This window comes from Syngnathoides biaculeatus, chromosome 14, assembly GCF_019802595.1.
Source record: "Syngnathoides biaculeatus isolate LvHL_M chromosome 14, ASM1980259v1, whole genome shotgun sequence".
Classification (NCBI taxonomy): Eukaryota; Metazoa; Chordata; class Actinopteri; order Syngnathiformes; family Syngnathidae; genus Syngnathoides; species Syngnathoides biaculeatus.
Window position 1 is genome coordinate 8,415,436 of NC_084653.1, and position 23,032 is coordinate 8,438,467.

General features: G+C 41.8%; 1 protein-coding gene across 1 annotated transcript; it reads right to left on the reverse strand.

Annotated features, from left to right (window-relative positions):
• Window positions 1–894: 894 nt before the first annotated feature.
• Window positions 895–21,384, reverse strand: LOC133512637 (serine/threonine-protein kinase Nek5-like). Its single transcript, XM_061842438.1, is given in 24 exon segments — window positions 895–1,473; window positions 2,080–2,161; window positions 2,239–2,361; window positions 2,696–2,939; window positions 3,109–3,189; window positions 3,267–3,359; window positions 4,775–4,855; window positions 4,927–5,040; window positions 5,109–5,187; window positions 6,761–6,910; window positions 8,280–8,344; window positions 8,518–8,600; window positions 12,070–12,124; window positions 12,249–12,317; window positions 12,448–12,561; window positions 13,729–13,769; window positions 13,772–13,782; window positions 13,852–13,938; window positions 14,042–14,112; window positions 15,173–15,256; window positions 18,902–18,999; window positions 19,066–19,162; window positions 20,372–20,508; window positions 21,100–21,384. Coding segments are annotated over 23 exon segments (2,214 nt in total). The 5' UTR covers window positions 20,504–20,508; window positions 21,100–21,384; the 3' UTR covers window positions 895–1,313.
• Between the last annotated feature and the right edge of the window lie 1,648 nt (window positions 21,385–23,032).

Consider the following 23,032-nt stretch of genomic DNA (forward strand, 5'->3'; position numbering starts at 1 on the left):
TGTCATTGCACAGGTCGTCGTGGTTGTTTTGGGGAAAAAGATAGCAGATGGCGACTTCAGTTTTGGTGGTCAATGAGCCATCCAGCCTTTTTTTTTTTTAGATTAGTGGGAGTTACATAAGGCCGGAAATGAGGTTTCAAAGAAGGGTTCAGCTTTCAAAGTATAGTTTCAAATGAGGATACAAATTGGGAAGTCAAAACCAAGCTTAGGGCCAAGAATAATGATGATTCCAAGAATAATGATGATTTAGTTCAGGGGTGGCCAACCAGTCAGAGATGAAGGGCCACATTTTTTACTGGCTTACGGCAAAGAGCCACTTCATACACATGGATATCATTCCCTCCTCATACACATACCTTTGCTCAGCCAAATTTATTCTAAACGTCATATACCAACATTATAACATGAAAACTCAACTCCTACAGAGTACCGAAAAAAGAAAACATGCAACATTAATTGGAGACTGTAAATTGCCCTTAGGTGTGATTGTGAGTGACTGTTGTCCGTAAGCGGCTCAGAAAATTAATGTATGGATAATATTTGTAATTCTCAAAAGTTTCCAACTGTGTAAATGTCATTAGTGGTAAATTAATTAGGATTTTAAGACAGGTTTTTGGGGTTCAAATTGGGGTTTGAAACCAGAGTTAAAGTTTCTAGCCTCTGTTCATGTTTCAAATTAGTGTTCCTAGCCAGGGCTGGGCTTCAAACATGTATGAGTGTTTGAAATTGTCGTTTGAAGCCGGGGTTGGGGTTTGAAATACTTGTTCTAAACCAGGGTTTCAAACAAATGTTTGGGATTCAAAATGGTTTTTCAATCCAATGTTTTATGTTGTAGACAGGGTTAGAGCTTCAAATTAGGGTTTCAAGACAAGGTTAAGGTTTCAAATAAGCATGCCGGTTTTAAATGTATTTATTTAGCATTCAAGTAGGAGTTTCAGACAAACAAAAGTCTCAAATTTGAGTTTCAGGTTAGTTCCCTAAGGCAAGGCTACAGACAAATCTCTGGGTTTCTTATTGGGTTTTCAAAATAACGTTTCCATTCAGGTTTGTGGTTTCAGAGAAAGTTTAGGGATTGAAAATGAGTTTTTAAACCAGGGTTAAGGTTTGAAATTAGTTTTGTAAACACACACACAGGAAATTACATCGACCCAAGTAAAACAACTGTGGGGGCTGTTAACTGCAAAGATTTTAATGGCAGTGAGGAGACCACCTCGGATCGGTTTTTCCATCATTTTTCTGCTTACACTAATAGAATACTGCTTGTTGTCCAAATAAAGACTAAGACTAAAATTGATTATGAGTCTGTTGCGAGTTCATGCCAGGGATTCTCCTGGAGCCCCTTCTTCCACCACCACTGTTCCATCTGGAACTTCCGTCTCTGAGTTAACAGTTGAGGCATCCTCAGCAACAAACAAGTTCCCCATGGAATCAGACAGTGCCTCCCTCTCTTCGTCATCCGACTCCTCAAAGTTCCTGAAACGGGCACAAAAGACGACAAAGTCAACTGAAGGGCCATTCACTAAAGGTGGCATGAGAGACATATTGAGATTTATCTGCTTTACTCTTGTTTCAAATGAGAGTCAGGGCTTTCAGTTAGGGTTTCAAGCCATGGTTTTAACTGAAGGATTGGGTTTCAAAGTAGGGTTTCAAACATGGGTGAGGGTTTCAAGGTAGGTTTTGGAACTTTGCCATCGGCCTGTCTAAACTTAGACATTCTCATGTGTCAACGTACATGTCGTCATCACCATGTGTCAAATTAAAGTTCACAGTATGTCGATTTCATTGTCACCATGTCAAAATACATTCTGTCGTCACTACGTGTCAACTCACGTCGTCATTATCATGTATCGGCTTACGTGCCTTCTTTACCAACTTACATATTGTCACGTGTCAATTTATCATCTATTTGTATTCCATTGTCCAATTGTGTCAAATTACGTATTTCTCACTGTCACCTTGTCCCAACTTACTTGGCATCGTAATGTGTTAACTTACATCTCGTCATCATTCTGTGCCAACTTACATCTTGTCACCACCATGCGTCAACTTACAAGTCATTGTCACCATGTGTCAACTCACGTGTCATCGTCTGACCTGGAGTCCAGGACCTCTTGGTCCATCTCCATGTCTGAGGTTTCCTCCTCATCCTTCCCTACAGGGGCTGAGTTGGGAAAGAGAACAGCAAACAATTGGTGCTGACAACCAGCACATTCTGGTTTTATTGTGGTGATTTCTGACCTGCGCTCTGCAAGTCTGCAGTCGATGACATAAGCCTGGCCTCAGCCAGGGCATCCAGTAAGGACTTGGGTGGTCCTGAGACCCATTGCCGGCGAGCTTCCTCCTCTGCCTTCCCCTCCTCACCTGAGGATAAAAACAACACACTTTCAAGCAAATGAACAGATATGGAACCACTGTTTCTGATAAGTGCTTCTTATGTCTTGCATGGAGAACCGAAGATACCTCAAAAAGACTAACCCTGCTACCGTATAAGATAATACTATAGGATGGAAAGTATGTTCACTGGTTCCAGAAGTTGAAAAGCAGTTTCTGAGAAGTGCTACCTATCGATATTTCATCGCGTCCACCAAAGGCACCCGCACTCACTCAACGTTGGTGGATCCCATGCAACACAAACATGAAAAGCCCTCGTCTTCTTCGATTTCTATGACAAAATAACAAATTAGACCTGGCTTACCATCCAGCGTTGTGTCGTACTCCATGCACACCAGAGCCTCCATCAGTGTCTTTGGTGGTCCCTGGCTCCATACCCTCCTTGGCTTGGCCCAGTCATCGTGCTCGGTTTCCTCACCCTCCTGTGATTGGACCATATGTTTCTGACAGTCGGGTCCCAGTCGGCTTTCCTCCTCCGGCTTCTCCTCGTCATCCTCCTCCGAGGTGTCCTTCACATCATCCAGACGAATCTCAAACATGATTCCCTTCTGGAAATGCCAAAGAATATTGCCACGACAAAATTATGCGGGGGATTTTGTAGTTGGTAGAATTTGGTTTTGCAACAAGGACCATAAAAGTCCTTGTTCTGAACTACACTAAGACATTTGGATGTGAGGAAGACCAGCATTGACGCTGTTTTGGTCTTCTTCAAGTCACCTGGTTCTTGTGTTTACTCTTCAGGTCTCTACTCTGTTTTCGGTTGTCCACCCTGGTCTTCATCAAAGCCTCTTCCATGTCCTGCATAAGACATGGTATCTGTAAAACTATAAATGCCTTACCCATAACGGACGCTTCATTCTTTCTGCAGTGTTTACCTGCCCAAGTTGAACTTGGTGTTGTTCTTTTGTGTGTGAAGTAGAAGGTTCTGCTTCTTTTTCCAGGACAAACATATCATATTTGTGTGGCTGCTGATAAAAATTAAAAAAAAAAATAACCACACAATACATACAAACACAAAAAAATCAATAAGTGTCCAAGTGTGTGTGCTAGTTTGTGTGTTATCAATGTGTCTTGCATGTGTTACCGCTGTCTGACATTTTTGTTATATGTATTGAGCATTTATGTGTATAACGTAGCATTCACATTATGTGTGTCACACGTGAGCTAATTTCTGTCTGTTAGTTGGATGTATTACATTGACCGACACAGTAGAGTTACACGTTAGATTTGTCAACATGTCTTACATTTATTGATTACGTTTACACCTGTTGAAACCGTAGTATTTCTTTAAGCTTTCTATCTCTCTCAAAATTGCCTGTCCTCCTACTGCTTGCTGTTGGCTGGAGAGATACGAATCGGTATATGCCACATACCCATTTTAAGCTAGGAGGGGCAAAGTCATCAGCGCAGTCCATGTGTGAGGATGACAAGAAAAGAAAAAGAACAATGGTGTCGGCACATTGTGCTGCATACAGTTGCGTACAACACTGTGCAATTACGACAAAAGGATTGGGAGAAACCTTTCAGATGCTTTTTGTTCAATTTTTTTTTATAGATTGCACACGCTTTAGCGTGAACAAAAAAAAAGCATACATTAACATCAGTTGAGAAATTAGAACGTTATGACTTAATTTTGCCAATCTATTGCGTTTGATGGGAACATCAACTCTCCCAACGCAGGTCCGACATAGATCATCAGACATCATTTAACTGGCACACAGCATGCTGGCGTATCTCATCTTCACTTCATATCTGTGGTTGTTTTCCTTTATTCTTTTGTTCATTTTCTGTACCATTTTCCCAACTAGGATCAAGGGCGTGCTGCAGGCTATACCAGCTATCTTCGGGCAGGAGGCGGGGTACACCCTGAACCAGTCGCCAGCCAATCGCAGGACACATAGACAAACAGCTGGACTCACAATCACACTTATGGGCAATTTAAGTCTTCAATTAACCTGCCGTGCATGTTTTGGGAATATGGGAGGAAACCGGAACGCCCAGAGAAAAGCCACACAGGTACAGGAGAACATACAAAACTTCACAGAGGCGAGGCCGGTTTTCAACCCGGGTCCTCAGAACTGTTTAGGTGGATGTGCGAACCAGTCGTCAACCATGCCATGTCTACTTTATTATTATCTTAATTGTGTTTTTTCAGTTTGCACATACCTTTATCACTGCCTGCTAGTGCAATAACATTCAATTTACAAAGGATCTAATTAGATGACTAATTACACACATAACTAGTTGACCATCAAAATACTGTGTGTTCCATTTGGTTTAACGTGCATTACACCTGTATAACGAATGCTATGTGTAACACATTTACTATGGGTTGCTTGTATCAGAGGTGTTATAATACCATTCAGCTATATTGTGTGTGTACCTCTGCCTCAGCTCTTAACCTTATCTGTTTCATCTCCTGATGATATTGTTGTCTGATGACATCCAGTTGCCTCAGGTACTCCTACAAACACAAGCCACACATGTAAAGCGCTATTGTTGCTACGCAGAATTTGTTGCGTTTCATCCCTCTACCCGCTGGCTGTCCTGCTTCGTGCCTGGAGGTGCATGCTGGGATTCACATGGTCGCACGTCGCCGTCGCATCCGCCGGCCGGCCTGCAGCCCTCCGCCGTGCTCGGACGCAGACCCTGACGATAATGTAACGCCATAGAATATTCTGTGAAGAGTGTGTTAAAGAACGCACACTGTAGCTCACCAGCTGTTTCTCTGCTCTCAACTTGTACTGGTTGGCCTCCTGCCTCCTCTGAAGGTACTCCTCACGAGCTGCTACCACCCTGAAACACACAACAGTATGTTACACGTGTTAAATTTATCTAGCAAGTGTTACATTTGTCTTAACGTATGTTACATGAGTTACATTTGTCTGTAATGTCTAACGTTAGATTTGTGTAACATGCTACATGTTTTGTTGGTTTAACAAATACGCTACATTTGTGTTAAGCATGTCAAACAAATGTTACACTTGTCAGAGGTATTACGTGCTTAATTTCATGTGATTTACATGTATTACTTGTGACAAAATATGTATAATGTTGCACTTGTAACATGTTTGATTCTTGCAGTGTTGGGAAAGTTCATTTTCTAAGCAAAGTAGTCCAAAGTTCAGTTCTCTGTTCAAAACATTTTTTTCCCTCCCAATATGTTGCTGATGGGATATTTCTGTCATGAGCAAGGCTGGACCATTGCCAAGAGGGGAGTGGCCTGGCCACTGCTCTGTGCGGTGTCAACGCTGACACCTGTGACCGGCCACAGCTGTTTTCCATTTGGACTCTAATTTGACTGTGTATTTAAGTTTGTAGTTGCCAGTTCGTTGCCTTGTTTCAGTGTGTTGCGTTCACTGCCAGTTGGATTCTCCACCACTGAGAGTAAGTGTAGTGTTGAGCTTTCCTTGTCACAGCGATTCTGTTCCCTTTGGTTTATCACGCCCTGTTATGTTAATTAGTTTGCCCCATAGTCATCGCACATTGGTTTACATCTTTTGGATCCTGCCTAGCCTAGCGTATCTGTACCTCTGCCTTGTTTTGGACAGGTTTTTGGAATTGACCTGTTTACGAAATAAAACCACGCCTAACATCATCTCCTCGTCTTGGAGTCCTGCATTTGGGTCCACCCAAGCACCGTTGGTTCATGGCACTTTCTCTCAAAATACTAGGTTTCATTTCCTCATTTTTGGCACCCATTCAAACCTGCACTAGTAGCCAGCTCCAGGGTTCATCCTACAATTTCAAAACTTGTTTCCTGAAATCTGTTTTTAAAAGAGAAAATAAAACATGCAGGTCTTTTGACATTAATCAACCAAATAATAATAATAACAACAATAACATGCAACAGTGTGAAAGGAACGATGGTGAAAGATGATATGTGCATTTCTCGCAACTCTGGCTGATTATATTAGCAAAATATTAGCTGTTCTTATATTTAAAAAAGAAATCTATTTACAATATGACAATATTATTGATTTTATAGGTTTAACTTTGAATAATAGTTAATAATTAATAATAATTGTGTAACAATGAACACAATCACTCCCATTTACACAGGGTCACTGAATATACCACACAGAGAGTTTATCTTGATACATGAAGGCTCATGTGTAGGGTGTCCAGTTGGGTTTTGACCTGGGAAGTCCCAGAACAAAACCTGACACTCTTGAATGAAAATAAACCTTTCTTTCACATACGTCAGAATGACCTGGTTCTCAAAAATGTTCATGAGGCAGAAATTAACGAAGTTCATATCATGTTTGATCAACTTTTGTTAAATGAACTCATTCAAGTACAACACTGGCGATTTCTGTACTAAGTTACACACAAGCATGCAAGACGCAGCCTGGCTTTGGTCACTCACAGCTGGTAAGGTTCAACCGGAGGAGCGACATCCTCTTCACACCCCTCACAGGGAGGAAGAGGATGATGAAGATGTGGTGCTGGAGGAGGAGGGACGTCTTCCCTGTGGAAGGCATCTAACTGGACGAAATATTGCTGGTACTGTCCAATCCTGTATCAGTGAAACAAAGAGGACTCGGTTCAAAGCAGTAAAAAAAGTAATTGGACTCTATTTCCGTAGACAGCGGGGGGACATAAATGTCGGTGGATTCTGATTTTTGTGCACTTGCAAGGCTCACTGTGCATGTTTGTCAATTTGGCAGACCAGTCTGTGACAAGCTGGGCGAGTGTCCCTGGAGAAGAGACCCATGGAGTTAATATTTGTTGGCAAAATGTTCATCTGAACTTTAAATTGCTCAGACCTTGTCTATGTTCTGCTGTTGATGTCGACCACTGGTCTGGCATGATTTTGGTGAATTTGATCCGGGTGCAGGGAGTCATATTGAGCTCTCTGTTACCCGCGGCTATCATAAGCTCATTTTGTATTTAATAATAAGGGTACCTACAGTCTATTGCCACACCTTCCAAGAGCGGTGACAATGCCCAACTCATGTGATCTATGTACACCAGGGTCGCGGGTTTTCTGGCACTTATCTCTTTTGACTGTGGGCGAGTGTGCAGTGTACACGTTGAGGTCATCAGCAGCCAGTTGCATTGGTTCCCAAACTTTTTTTTTTGCAGTGTCCCCCTTTTGGAGATTGTTTTCAGAGACCCCAACACACACACACACACAGTTTTTCTATAAATATGCGTAGGCTTAGCTTGTAATGATCAATAATCACTGCATCCATCCATTTTCTTTGCCGCTTATCCCCATGAGGGTGACGGGAGTGCTGGAGCCTATCCCAGCTGTCAACGGGCAGGAGGCGGGGTATACCCTGAACTGGTTGCCAGCCAATTGCAGGACACGTTGAGACAAACAGATGCACTCACTATAACACCTAGGAGCAATTTAGAGTGTCCAATTAATGTTGCATGTTTTTGGGATGTGAGAGGAAACCGGAGTGCCCAAAGAAAATCCATGCAGGCACATGAGATAATGCAAACTCCATACAGGCAGGTCTGGGATTGAACACGGGACCTCAGAACTGTGAGGCCAACGCTTTCCAGCTGAGCCACTTTGCCACCAATAACCACTGCAGTGGTCACTTTTATAATTTATAATTGAAAAATTACAATGGTGAGTTTATAAAGCCACCAAGAATAAACAAAAACAAAGAAAATCTGATTAATTCAGAGATATGCTTACTTTTCCCACATTGAAAGGGAACGAGAGGAGCCGCTTTGATTGGCAGTGACAAAAGTAGGCTGTAACAACTCCTGTGGCGGCGGAGCCCGCTCACTCTAAGATCCGCCAGTCTGCGCTCATCGATGAAATTACCAAGACCGGTCTAGCCACGTCAGGCGCAAATCTGCGCCACCCACCGCATAGGACAAATACCGTTCACAAAAATAGAGCCCGTTTTTATATTTGAGCTCACTTTTGGTGGTGATCCCCCATGGCATCTCCTGCTGCAGGTTGAGGAAGTTGTCCTGCTCTGTGGTGCTGTGCAGACGTTACAAAAACAACCTCAGACTCAACTAAGAATGTGTTGCACGTCCTCTTTATAATGATTTAGGGTTAACGTTTTGTACATGTTCATTTATTTTTTATTTAGGTTGTGTGAAACGTAGCGGTTAGTACAAAATAGCATTGTTGTTTTTTATGTCTGTTATTACCATGTAGTTAGCAGGTGTGCACACTCTCCAATCTGGCTTGACAGGAATTTTCTTTAATGCCACTTTGCATTTGTTCTTCTTTTCTACATAACAACAACAACAACAAGAGCTGCAGTATATGTTACATTTGTTTTGAAACCTTTTTACATTTCTTTATGTAGGATATGGATAGCGATCATTCAATGTGTGTAAAATCTGTTACATTTGTCGAAGGTCTGTGCAAACAAGTGTTGAAAGTGAGTTAGATTTGTGTAATACGTGTAATACAGGTGTTACAAATTGCGCCCAAGTAGGAGCCAGACTTGTGGAGCTTCAAGATTCTTTCTCTGATTTCCCGACTGATTTCTTTTGATTTTCCCATGATTATAAAAAGGAAACAGAGTGTTTTGAGATGTGGTCTTAAATACAGTGATGGAAATAGGGAACTGAACACTCTGCTATATTGCAAGTTCTCCCACTTGGAAATCATGGAGGGGTCTGAAATTTTCATCGTAGGTGCATGTCCACTGTGAGAGAGATAATCGAAAAAGAACAATCCAGAAATCACGATGTATGATTTTTTTAATGATTTATTTGTGTGATGCAGCTGCAAATAAGTATTTGAACACCTGAGAAAACCAATATTATTATTTTGTACAGTAGCCCTTGTTTGCAATTACAGAGGTCAAACGTTTCCTGTAGTTGTTCACCAGGTTCGCACACACTGCAGGATGGATTTTGGCCCACTCCTCAACAGAGATCTTCTCTAGATCTAGAGAATCATGGAGTTTCAGCTCCCTCCAAAGATTTTCTATTTGTTTTAGATCTGGACACTGGCTAGGCCACGTCAGAACCTTGATATGCTTCTTACGGAGGCATTCTGTGGTTTTCCTGGCTGTGTGCTTCAGGTCATTGTCATATTGAAAGACCCAGCCACGACCCATCTTCAATGCTCTGACTGAGGGAAGAGGTTGTTCCCAAAAATCTTACAATACATGGCCGCGGTCATCCTCTCCTTAATACAGTGCAGTTGTCCTGTCCCATGTGGAGAAAAACACCCCCAAAGCATGATTCTACCACCCCCATGCTTCACAGTAGGGATGGTGTTCTTGGGATGGAACACATCATTCGTCTTCTTCCGAACACGGTTAGTGGAATTATGATTATGAAAAAGTTCCATTTTGGTCTCATCTGACCACAAAACTTTCTCCCATGACTCCTCTGTATCATCCAATTGGTTATTAGTAAACTTACGATGGGCCTTGACATGTGCTGATTTAAACCGGGGAGCCTTTCGTGCCATGCATGATTTCAAACCATGACATGTTAGTGTATTACCAACAGTCACCTTGGAAACGGTGGTCCCAGTTCTTTTCAGGTCCTTGATCAAGTCCAGTCGTGTAGTCCTGGGCTGATTCCTCACCTTTCTAAGGATCATTGAGACCCCACGAGGTGATATCTTGCATGGGGCTCCACTCCGATTGAGATTGACCATCTTGTTTACCTTCTTGCATTTTGTAATGATTGCTCCAACAGTGGACCTTTTTTCACCAAGCTGCTTGGCAATTTCTTCGAACCCCTTTCCAGGCGTGTAGAGTTGTAAAATTTAGTCTCTGGTGTCTTTGGAGAGCTCTTTGGTCTTGGCCATGTTACACGTTTGAGTCTTACTGATTGTATGGGGTCGGCAGGTGTCTTAATGCAGCTAACGACCTCACACAGGTGCATTCAGGATAATACATGGAGTGGCGGTGGACTTTTCAAGGCGGACTAGCATGTCTTTGAGGGTCAGAATTCAAGCTGATAGGCAGGTGTTTAAATACTTATTTGCAGCTGTATCACACAACTAAATCATAAAAAAAATCATACATTGTGATTTCTAGATTTTTCTTTTTAGATTTAGATCTCTATCACAGTGGACATGCACCTACGATGAAAATTTCAGACCCCTCCATGATTTTTACGTTGGAGAACTTGCAATATAGCAGGGTGTTCAAATACTTATTATCTTCACTGTACATCCCCAGGTAACTCACATGTTGTCAGTAATATATATAATAAAATATATATATAAACTTTTGACTTCAAAGAAAATAATACATAATTCTCTAAATTAAATAATTTTGCTGATCCTGACTGAACAGGAACAGGAGAGGTGTAGTCTGATTTGACTTCAGACAGTGAGACAATTTTCTTTTTTCGTACAGCGTACGTATGTAAAAGTATGGCTTCAACTGTATATCCAATACATATGTGCTCGCATACATGTATGTATTTATATATATTTATATACATATATATGAGGCCCCGTAGCTCAGTGTTTAGAGCACTGGTTTGGTAAACCAGGGGTTTTGGCTTCGTATCCCACCGAGGCCTCCACTCCCTGAGAAGGGTTGCGTCAGGAAGGGCATCCGGTGTAAAAATTGTGCCAAACATATATGTGGGTTCATCTGAGATGACACGCTGTGGCGACCCTGAAAGGGACAAGCCGAAATATATTATATATATTTGTACCCTTTCATTTCAAAAGTTTTTATGTCTTTTATTTTTAATTTTATTTAGATTTTTTAACAATTTTATTTACATTTTTCTGTCTTTATTTTTAAATGCCTTCTATAATGGAAAACACATTGAGTTACCTTGTGTCAGAAATGCACTATTTCAATGCATTTCCTTTGCTTTGCTTTTACAAATTGCTGAGTTTTGCAGGAAGAGCCAGGTGAATGTAGCTTCAATTTTGTGATTTGTGCATTGAAAGAATGGTTGGAGGATTCAACTCTGCTTTAACAATAGAGGAAAAACTGTGGTGAATTAATTTCAATGTGTTACAAATACATGTTGTATTTGCTCAATTTGAGATTTACATATTATGTTACAAATATAACTTTTTGACCACCATACCTTGAGTTCCAAAGGTTACGTATGATTAGCATGTGTATTACATGTTGCAGTTGTACACTGTTACATTTCGTTAACAATTTGGTCATGCGTTACATTCAAGTGTGTTCAATATGTCACATTTGTTTAACATGTTTGTTCCATTTGTTTGTTTATGTTACATGTGATGCATTTGTCTTAAATGGGTTGTACCAAATTAACCTTTTAACTTCCATAAAGTGATGACAGTTAATTTTATGTATCTCATAACATATTTTTACATCAATTTGAAAAAAAAAGACGACAATGTATGAACAGGAAAGATTTTTAAATTGCTGTATAAGCTGTTGAACACACACCACTGAATGTAAATGCTCTTACTAGCAATGTGTTTGTTTATTGAACATTTTACCGTGGAACTGATGACTCAATGTGAAGGCATGAGGTCATTAAATTGGTCAGTGACAAAAAAACTATGGTGTCATGGAATGTATCCCATATTTGTGTGATATTTGTCCAACATGTCTTCCATGTGCTACATTTGTATAGCATGTTTTGAATGGCATGTGTTCTTTCTTCTGTTCCACGCGATTTGTATTACGACTCCTATGTCACTTGTCTTCTGTTATTCTTGGTTTTATGTGTAAAGCGTGTGTGTGTGTTTGTGCTTGCGTGTGTGCGTTTGTGTGTGTGTTTTACCTGGTGTTGTTTTACAGGCGTGGGTAGTTGGCGTGTAGTTATTGTGACTAATCTCCTGCATACGCAATATTAACACACAATCAAATATCTGATACACAATGATCTCAGTTTTGGAAGGAAAGGGAGTGTGAGGATTTAGTAAAGATTAAAAATAAAAGTAGTCAAAGACAAAGTTGCACCTGGGTGTGTTTGTTGAGGAAAGTACGCTGAAGTACAGAAGTGACAGAGGGACGATCCCGAGGATTGATCTGAACACAACACAAGTAAACGTGAATGATTTGTTGTGCTGAGGTCACTAATGTGCACGGCCAGCGCACTGTAAGAAATGACGCACGCACACACACACACACACACACACGCACACGATCCATGTACGACCTTGAAGAGTTGCGTGATGAGCAGGCGAAGGTCATAGGAGTAACGCACGGACACGGGCTTGTAGCGCCCTCTGCAGATCTTGCTGACCAACTGACTCAGGCTGGTCCCCTCAAACTGGAGTAGAGGAGACACATATGCACATTAAGCAACGTCTTTTTTTAAACATTGTAAACGGACCTCACCTTTCCTGCGGCCTTTCCCAACTTTACCAACCAACCAATGAATGCATGTTTTGGGGGATGTGGGAGGAACGTGTTAACAAACGTGGTCTAACGCGTTACATGCATTACATTGTCTAACAAGTGTTAGAATTGTCTAACATATGTGTAACATCTATTTAACAACTGTACATTAACCCATTCGCGGCCAGCGTCCCACTTTTGGGACATTATGATTTTCACGCATTATATCCTCCAGTATATGAAAATATTTAAGTGTTTTGATCTGAAGCCATAATTTGGTATCAGGCGAGGATAACTCATCGGACAAAGTTAGCACGGAGTTATTTCCCTTTCCTTCCTGACCCAACATGGCTGCCTCAAGTACACATGGAGCTTTTTCCAAGAGAAGAAAGGGAGAAAGGTCAGAATGCAACCAAGTTTGTCTTCAAAATGCTCATCCATCAGTATTATTAATGTGTAAATGTCGTTCTAGAATAAAAATTAATTAATAAATACATCACTAGTATGTACCACTTCACAGAATTGATAACATACCCGTCCCAAAACCCGCCCGCGAGAGGGTACATCTTTTTTGCCCAATGTTTTATGCGTTAAATGAAAAAGAGGTATTTCCTTGACTGTGGCCTGTTAGGAGACTTTTATCTCAATAAGGCAAAAAATTGCCACGCTGCCTATGAATGAGTTAAATTTGTCCAGCGTTTAATGTGTTACACTCTTTATTATGTTACATTTGTCTAACGTGTGTTACAATTTTTTAATCAGTGTTCTACGGGTGTTAGATTTGGCCAACTTGGTTTACCTGGGTCAACTAGTCTATCACTTGTTACATTTATTTAACAAGTGTGTTACATTGTCTAACTCATGTTACACTTGTTATATTTGTCCAATGTGTGTTACATTTATTTAACAAGTGTGTTACATTTGTGTCGCATGTATTACTTGTGTTACATTTGTATAAAAATGTATAATGCATTTCATGTGTTGAGTTTTTGTGTTGTGTTACATTTGTGCTACTTTTGTTACATTAGAGTCACTGTTACAGTAGATGTGTGTGTGTGTGTGTGTGTGTGTGTGTGTGTGTGTGTGTGTTGCAGCTTACTGGGTGCCTCAGAGTGCAGAGTTCATAGAGGACGCAGCCAGGGACCAGACGTCCCTGTACATACAGCAATGAATCACATGGCCAAGCTTCAGTGTTGTTCTTGTGCAAGCTGTGCGTACATACGTTTTGTTGTTGTAGGGTCGACTCTCGCAGATCTCTGGTGATAGGTACAGAGGGGTCCCCACACAGGTCCTGGCCAGTTCCAGAGTGCTACACACGCACACACAAAGATTGTGTGATGTTCAGTCTTTCAGTCTCGTGTGTGTATGTGTGTGCAAGTGTCTGTGCTTTCATGTGTGAAGCACTGACGTACTGACTCAACATCCTGGCAATGCCAAAGTCGCCCAGCTTCACCTTAACACCTCGCTCCGTCAGGAAAATGTTCTGCAACACAAACACATGAGTTAAAAGACTGTCACTCAATCTCAGGACATCCATCCATCCTCTTTTGGAGCCGCTTAGCCTCATGAGGGTTGTGGAAGTGCTGGAGCCTATCCCAGCTGTCATTGGGAACCATTTGGGGCACACCCCGAACTGTTTGCCAGCCAATCGCAGGGCACATGGAGACAAACAGCTGCACTCACAATCACACCTTGGGGCAGTTGTGTTTTTGGGATGTGGAAGGAAAGCGGAGTGCCCAGAGAAAGCCCATGCAGGCACAGTGAGAGCATGCATACTTCACACATGCAGGGCCAGGATTTGAATCCTGGTCCTCGGAACTGTGAGGCCAACGCTTTATAGCTGCTCCACCGTGCCGCCCCCTTTTGAATCATAATAACCCTTAAAATGCTGTCTGGGGGGAAAAAAACAATTGAAAGTTATCTGGTCCTGTGTGAAAAAGTAATTACCTCCCCACTTCCTTAAATCGTGAATTGATAGTGGCGACACAATTTAATCACACGGGCACTTTAACTTGATTTTATGTATTCACTAACACAGGAGAAGCTCTCCAATTTCATTGTACAGTTTAGTATAATGACAATAAATGTGACTAATTCATTCAACAGTTATTGTTCTGGTTGGTACATCAGCTTCACGGTTCTGAGGCTCGGGGTTCAAATCCCGGCCTCGCCTGTGTGCAGTAAGCACGGTCCCCGCGCCTGAGTGTATTTTCTTCTTGATTTATTAATGTGATTTGTTTTTGTGAAAAGGGAGAAAGAAACGATCAAAAACCAAATAATATGTGATTTTTTCCCCCTTCCCTCAAAATTTAAAATATTTATATTCTGAGATATCATTCTATTCAGAGAAGCAAAACTTTTGGGCTCTTAATTATATTTTTTGTCACACTGGGACCCGAATTGTAAATTGTTAAAAAAAAAAAAAAAAGAGGAAGAAGGATTTAAAAAAAAAAAGTTTTACCATTGTAGGAATTTGAATGAGCCAAAAGGCAGACAGCAGACAAGCTGTTGTGTCCAGAAGTTCTGGACGAGTGTGGCAGTACCTGACTTTTAATGTCTCTGTGGAGGATCTTCTTGTCATGGATGTGTTTGAGGCCCAGGCAGATCTGAACAAACCAGGCCAGGATCTGAAGAACAAATAATGAATGGAGATCAAATCAAAAATGGACTGAATTAAAGCGGGTGCCACGGTGGAGGACCATTCTGGTGTTCTTCTTCTTCTTCTTTTCCTTTCGGCTTGTCCCGTTAGGGGTCGCCACAGCGTGTCATCTTTTGCCATCTTAGCCTATCTCCTGCATCTTCCTCTCTAACCCCAACTGCCCTCATGTCTTCCCTCACCACATCCATAAACCTTCTCTTTGGTCTTCCTCTTCCCCTTTTGCCTGGCAGCTCCATCCTCAGCATCCTTCTACCAATATACTCACTCTCTCGCCTCTGAACATGTCCAAACCATCGAAGTCTGCTCTCTCGAATCTTGTCTACAAAACATCCAGCTTTGGCTGTCCCTCTAATGAGCTCATTTCTAATCCTATCCAACCTGCTCACTCCGAGCGAGAACCTCAACATCTTCATTTCTGCCACCTCCAGTTCTGCTTCCTGTTGTTTCTTCAGTGCCACCGTCTCTAATCCGTACATCATGGCCGGCCTCACCACTGTTTTGTAAACTTTGCCCTTCATCCTAGCAGACACTCTTCTGTCACATAACACACCAGACACCTTTCGCCAGCTGTTCCAACCTGCTTGGACCCGTTTCTTCACTTCCTGACCACACTCTCCATTGCTCTGTATTGTTGACCCCAAGTATTTGAAGTCGTCCACCCTCGCTATCTCTTCTCCCTGGAACTTCACTCCTCCTCCTCCGCCCCTCTCATTCATGCACATCTATTCTGTTTTACTTCGGCTAATCTTCATTCCTCTCCTTTCCAGTGCATGTCTCCACCTTTCTAATTGTTCCTCTGCATGCTCCCTGCTTTCACTGCATATCACAATATCATCGGCGAACATCATGATCCAAGGGGATTCCAGTCTAACCTCATCTGTCAGCATATCCATTACCACTGCAAACAGGAAGGGGCTCAGAGCTGATCCCTGATGCAGTCCCACCTCCACCTTAAATTCCTCTGTCACACCTATGGCACACCTCACCATTGTTCTGCTGCCATCATACATGTCCTGTACTATTTTAACATACTTCTCTGCCACACCAGACCTATGCATGCAGTACCACAGTTCCTCTCTTGGTACTCTGTCATAGGCTTTCTCTAGATCCACAAAGACACAATGTAGCTCCTTCTGACCTTCTCTGTACTTTTCCACTAGCATCCTCAAGGCAAATAATGCATCAGTGGTACTCTTTCTAGGCATGAAACCATACTGTTGCTCGCAGATACTTACTTCTGTCCTGAGTCTAGCCTCCACTACTCTTTCCCATAACTTCATTGTGTGGCTCATCAACTTTATTCCTCTATAGTTCCCACAGCTCTGAACATGCCCTTTGTTCTTATAAATGGGAACTAGAACACTTTTCCTCCATTCTTCAGGCATCTTTTTGCCCGCTAGTATTCTGTTGAATAAGTTGGTCAAAAACTCCACAGCCATCTCTCCAAATTGCTTCCATACCTCTACCGGTATGTCATCAGGACCAACTGCCTTTCCAGTTTTCATCCTTTGTAGTGCCTTTCTGACTTCCCCCTTAGTAATCATTTCCACTTCCTGGTCCTTCACTCTTGCCTCTTCAACTCTTCCTTCTCTCTCATTTTCTTCATTCATCAACTTCTCAAAGTATTCTTTCCATCTATTTAGTACACTACCGGCACCAGTCAACACATTTCCATCTCTATCCTTAATCACCCTGACCTGCTGCACATCCTTCCCATCTCTATCCCTCTGTCTGGCCAACCTGTAGAGATCCTTTTCTCCTTCTTTCGTGTCCAACCTGGTGTACATGTCTTCATATGCCTCTTGTTTAGCCTTTGCCACCTCTACCTTTGCCCTACGTCGCATCTCGATGTACTCCTTTCGCCTCTCCTCAGTCCTCTCAGTATCCCACTTCTTCTTCGCTAATCTCTTTCCTTGTATGACTCCCTGTATTTTGGGGTTCCACCACCAAGTCTCCTTCTCCCCTTTCTTACCAGATGACACACCAAGTACTCTCCTGCCTGTCTCTCTGATCACCTTGGCTGTCGTCGTCCAGTCTTCCGGGAGCTTCGGTTGTCCATCGAGAGCCTGTCTCACCTCTTTCCGGAAGGCCGCACAACATTCTTCCTTTCTCAGCTTCCACCACATGGTTCTCTGCTCTACCTTTGTCTTCTTAATCTTCCTACCCACCACCAGAGTCATCCTACACACTACCATCCTATGCTGTCGAGCTACACTCTCCCCTACCACTACTTTACAGTCAGTAACCTCCTTCAGATTACATCGTCTGCACAAAATATAATCTACCTGCGTGGTTCTACCTCCGCTCTTGTAGGTCACTATGTGTTCCTCCCTCTTCTGGAATAAGTGTTCACTACAGCCATCTCCATCCTTTTTGCAAAGTCCACCACCATCTGCCCTTCAAAGTTCCTTTCCTGGATGCCGTACTTACCCATCACTTCTTCATCGCCCCTGTTTCCTTTACCAATATGTCCATTACAATCTGCACCAATCACAACTCTCTCGCTGTCTGGGATGCTCAGAACTACTTCATCTAGTTCCTTCCAGAATTTCTCTTTCAACTCTAGGTCACATCCTACCTGTGGGGCATAGCTGCTAACCACATTATACATAACACCCTCAATTTCAAATTTTAGTCTCATCACTCGATCTGATACTCTTTTCACCTCCAAGACATTCTTAGCCAGCTCTTCCTTTAAAATAACCCCTACTCCATTTCTCTTCCCATCTACTCCGTGGTAGAATAATTTAAACCCTGCACATAAACTTCTAGCCTTACTCCCTTTCTACTTGCTCTCTTTGATGCACAATATACCAACCTTTCTCCTAATCATCATATCAACCAACTCCTGAGCTTTTCCTGTCATAGTCCCAACATTCAAAGTCCCTACACTCGGTTGTAGGCTCTGTGCATTCCTCTTTTTCTTCTGACGCTGGATCCGGTTTCTTCCTCTTCTTTGTCTTTGACCCACAGTAGCTGAATTTCCACCGACTCCCTGCAGGTTAGCAGTGCCGGGGGCGGGCGTTGTTAACCCGGGCCACGACCGATCCGGTATGGGATTCTTTAGATGAACGCTCATATTTGTTTGGCACAGTTTTTACGCTGGATGCCCTTCCTGACGCAACCCTCTGCATTTATCCGGGCTTGGGACCGGCCTACAGATTGCACTGGTTTGTGCCCCCATAGGGCTGCATTGGACCATTCTGGTGTCCGGGGTTCAAATCCCGGCCTCGCCTGTGTGGAGTTTGCTTCTCCCCGTGCTTGCATGAGTGTGAATACTTGTTTTCTTGTATGTGCCCTGTGATTGACTGGCAACCAGTTGAGGGTGTACCCTACCACCTGCCTGAAGATAGCTGGGATAGAGTCCAGCACTCCGACGACCCTTGTGAGGATATGCGGCTCAGAATATGGATAGATGGATGGATGGAAGGATGGATGGATGAATTAAAGCAATTAGCACAAGAAACTATGTGAATTCATGTGTGCCCATGTAAAACTTTTTACCAACTGTGCAATGTTTCAAAAGCCATTTTAATGATTGATGATTTTTACATCGGCCGGTGTTTCGAAAGAACCGTCTTGTGTAACTAATAAATTGGCCTGGATGTATTACCTGCTGCTCAGTAAAGAAGACTCCTCTCTGCATGTTGATCTTCATCATCAGATCTCCTCCGTCGCAATACTCCATCACGATGCACAGGGTGCCCCTGTCTACAAACACACACACAGTAACACACACAGAGTAACACACATTTACACACACACACACACACACACCTTGGAAGGAGCGGATGAAGGCGACAATATTGGGATGTCCCATGTTGGACAAGAGCGCCACCTCCTTCCTCGCTGCTTCCTTCTCCCTGCTTGACATCTGAAACATGCACATAGTAATAATCTGTTTTTTTTTTTTTTTTTTTCCACAGGGCCAGGTAACTTTTATTTATTTTTTGTTCTTTTCCAGACAGCATTTTAAGGGTTATTAATATTTTATATGGGTGCCGCAGTGGACCACTGGGAAACCCTGGCCCTGTCTGTGTGGAGTTCGGGTGGCTTTTGTCTGGGCACTCTGGTTTCCTGCCACATCCCAAAAACATGCATTCATTGGAGACTCTCAATTACCCTTGGGTGTGCATGTGTGCGTGAACAGTTGTTTTTTTCTATGCTCCCTGTGATTGGCTGTCAACCAATCCAGGGTTTACCATGCCTCTCGCTCGCAGTTAGCTGGGATAGGCCCAAGCAAAACAACATCCCTTGTGAGGAAAAGCACTTTGTCAAATGAGTTAATTAGTTGATAAATATGTCATAATATTTTAAAAACTATCCATCCCTCCATTTTCTGAGCCACTTATCCTCACAAGGGTTGCGGCAGTGCTGGAGCCAATCCCAACTATCAACGGGCAGGAGGCAGGGTACACCCTGAACCAATCGCAGGGCACATATAAACAAACAACGATTCACACTCAAATCCACATATATGGACAATTTAGAGTGTCCAATTAATGTTGCATGTTTTTGGGATGTGGGGGGAAAACAGTGTGCCCGTAGAAAACCCACACAGGCACAGAGAGAAGATGCAAACTTCACACAGGTGGGGCCGGGATCTGAACCCCAGTGCTCAGAACTGTGAGTCCAACGCTCTAACCAGTTGCTCCACCATGCACACTGCATTGTAAAATTCTCTTGGAAATTCTCTGTCTATTTTGGTGCTCCTGACTAACTTGAAAAAGGAGAAGTTTTGTTGGATTTGACTTCGGAGAGTCAAACAAAAAATTTAATGTTTGTTTTTGCACAGCGTATGTAAACTTCTGGTTTCAACTGTATAAGAAAAAGAAAAACAAAAAGACAGACAGAAAGATAGATAGATAGATAGATAGATAGATAGATAGATAGATAGATAGATAGATAGATAGATAGATAGATAGATAGATAGATAGATAGATAGATAGATAGATAGATAGATAGATAGATAGATAGATAGATAGATAGATAGATAGATAGATAGATAGATAGATAGATAGATAGTAATGCAATATTATGTTGCTGTGTCACCAAGCATGCACAGTATTGTTGACATTGTGACCTTCGCCATGTTGATCATTTTGACCACACATAACGCGTCGTCTTCATCATCACCGATGGCCTTGGATCGCACCAAGAAGGCCTTTCCGAACGCCCCCTCTCCGATCGGACGCACCACATCGTAGTCGTCCATCAGAGCTGAGGTACAAACAGAATAATAAACAATAATAATAATGTTACTGAACCATCAAGTCTGATCACCTTGTTTTCAGACAATTTTCAATTGAATTAGGTAGACCAAATTAAAAAAATATATATATATATATAATAAAGTAAGTTTCTTTCGGCTTGTCCCTTTCGGGGTCACCACAGCATATCATCTCAGATGAACGCACGTATATGTTTGGCACAATTTTTACACCGGATGCCCTTCCTGACGCAACCCTTCTCAGGGAGTGGAGGCCCCAGGGGGATATATGTCTCTGGTCAGAACGCATCATACATATATATATATATATATATATAGCCATATATCTCTGGTCAGAATGCATTATACATATATATGTATGATGCATTCTGACCAGAGACATGAAGACGATACATCAGCATGTTGTCAACATCCCGACTAACCAATATGTTTACATAGCGGCCATATTGGGATTAAGTCTTATTTAGCTCACTTCTCAACCGATTTTCAGGAGATTTTTTTTTTTTTTGTCAATGCCAAATTATGATGTCAATAGATAACATTTAACTAAGTTAATAAGTAATTTTTAAAGCTTCACATACCGGGTATATCGTGCAATAAGGTCTTTTGTAGTCCTTATCTATAACCATCCATAGATTTACTGAATAATACTGTAAATTTGAAAATGGAAGTTGAAATGGAAAAAATGTAACGTTGTCATTCTTAGGTGAAACATTTCATGACTAAAACACAATTTATCGGCATGTTCAAAGCATAACGACGAAAAAAAAGTGCGTTGCCCTGGCGACAGGTAGACGCACCAGCCTAACTTTAGAGCGAAGGCTAAAACAACTTCCCCGTAGTTTCCACGCTATCTGACTTAGTCAAACAACGGTGTTACCTTTCCTTTAAAAGGAAAAAAAAAAAAAAAAAAAACAACTGTAGCGCGGTGGTGATGACTGTGTTTACTGGCCGAGTTTAAGTGGCAAGGAACGTTCAAAAAGCGGAAAGACACATAGTAGATAAAACAGGAATTGACGTGAGGACGGCATTGTGGGAGTTGTAGTTGATCGACGTTTCGTCAGTACTGTCGACATTTGTGATATGAGGTAACAAAGATGGAATTGAAGAGGGGTGGAGTCCCTTTTGTTTTATTAAATGGAAGAAGAACAGCATCTTTGCATCGTTTTTTTTTTTTTTTTTTTTTTTTTTTGGGGGGGGGGGGGATTATTCACACTTACATACCTGAAAGTAATTTTGGAAAATTCAGCCGTCAAGCCAGTTTCCATGAGAAACATGAAATGTGGTAGAAATGTAAAATGTAAAAGAACCCACAAAAAATGTCTATAGGAGGCATGTGTGGAAAAGATAAGGGAAGAGTGCTATTGAGATTTGAAACCCGTGTTTTACGCCACTGTACAAATCCTACAACCCCCTTTTAAAAAAATAAATATATACTTAAACATATTACAACATCAGAAAACGCTAATGACATTCAAGCACAAGGGAATGCATAAAAAATGGCTCGCAGTTCTGAGGACCCAAGTTCAAATTCGGCCTCGATCCCGAGTGTGGGCTTTCTCTGGGTAATCTAGTTTCCTCCACAAAACGTGCATGGTAAAGATTCTAAATAGCCTGTAAAATGTTTTTTATTTTTCATCTACATACAGTTGAAATACAAGATATTTACTTCCCTTTTTCCGTTTTATGTTAGAGCTGGAAGGCAAGCCAAGTTTATTTGGAAAGCACAATTCAACAACAAGGTGATTCAAAGACATCAAAACATAAATACAAACATTAAGATTAACAAAAAGAGATAAGAATAGATATAAAATCCTAAAAAAAACACTAGTTAAAATATGATTAAATCTAGAAAAGATTTTGATCTTTATTAAAAAGCAGCTGAGAACAGGTGTGTTTTCAACTTGGATTTAAATTCACTGTTTCATCTGATCGAAGGCTGTCTGGGAGTTGGTTCCAGACCCTGGTCAGAGCAGTCTCAGTGCTGTGATGCTGTCTAAATCCTGACTGGAAGGCCTTGGAGCAATCATTTAGTTGTAGTTGTAACCCAGAATGGAATCAATTATTTTTCCCCCTCAAACGTCTGTGCACAAGCACCCATTGTGGTATGAATTCTATCCATCCATTTTATTAACTGCTTATCCTCACAAGGGTCACAGGAGTGCTGGAGCCTATGCCAGGTGTCAACGGGCAGGAGGCGGGGTACACCCTGAAATGGTTGGCACCCAATCACAAGGCACATATAGGAAAAAAGGCCGTACTGACAATCATACGTTGGGGGAATTTAGAGTGTCCAATTCATGTTGCATGTTTTTGGGATGTGGGAGGAAACTGGAGTGCCCAGAAAAAAACAACACAGGTACAGGGAGAACATGCAAACTCCACATAGGCGTGTCCGGGATTGAACCCGGGACTTCAGAACTTTGAGGCCAACACTTTACTGGCTGGTCCACCGTGGTGTGAATGATTATTATTATGATTATTATTATTATTTTTACAAAAGTATACCTTTTT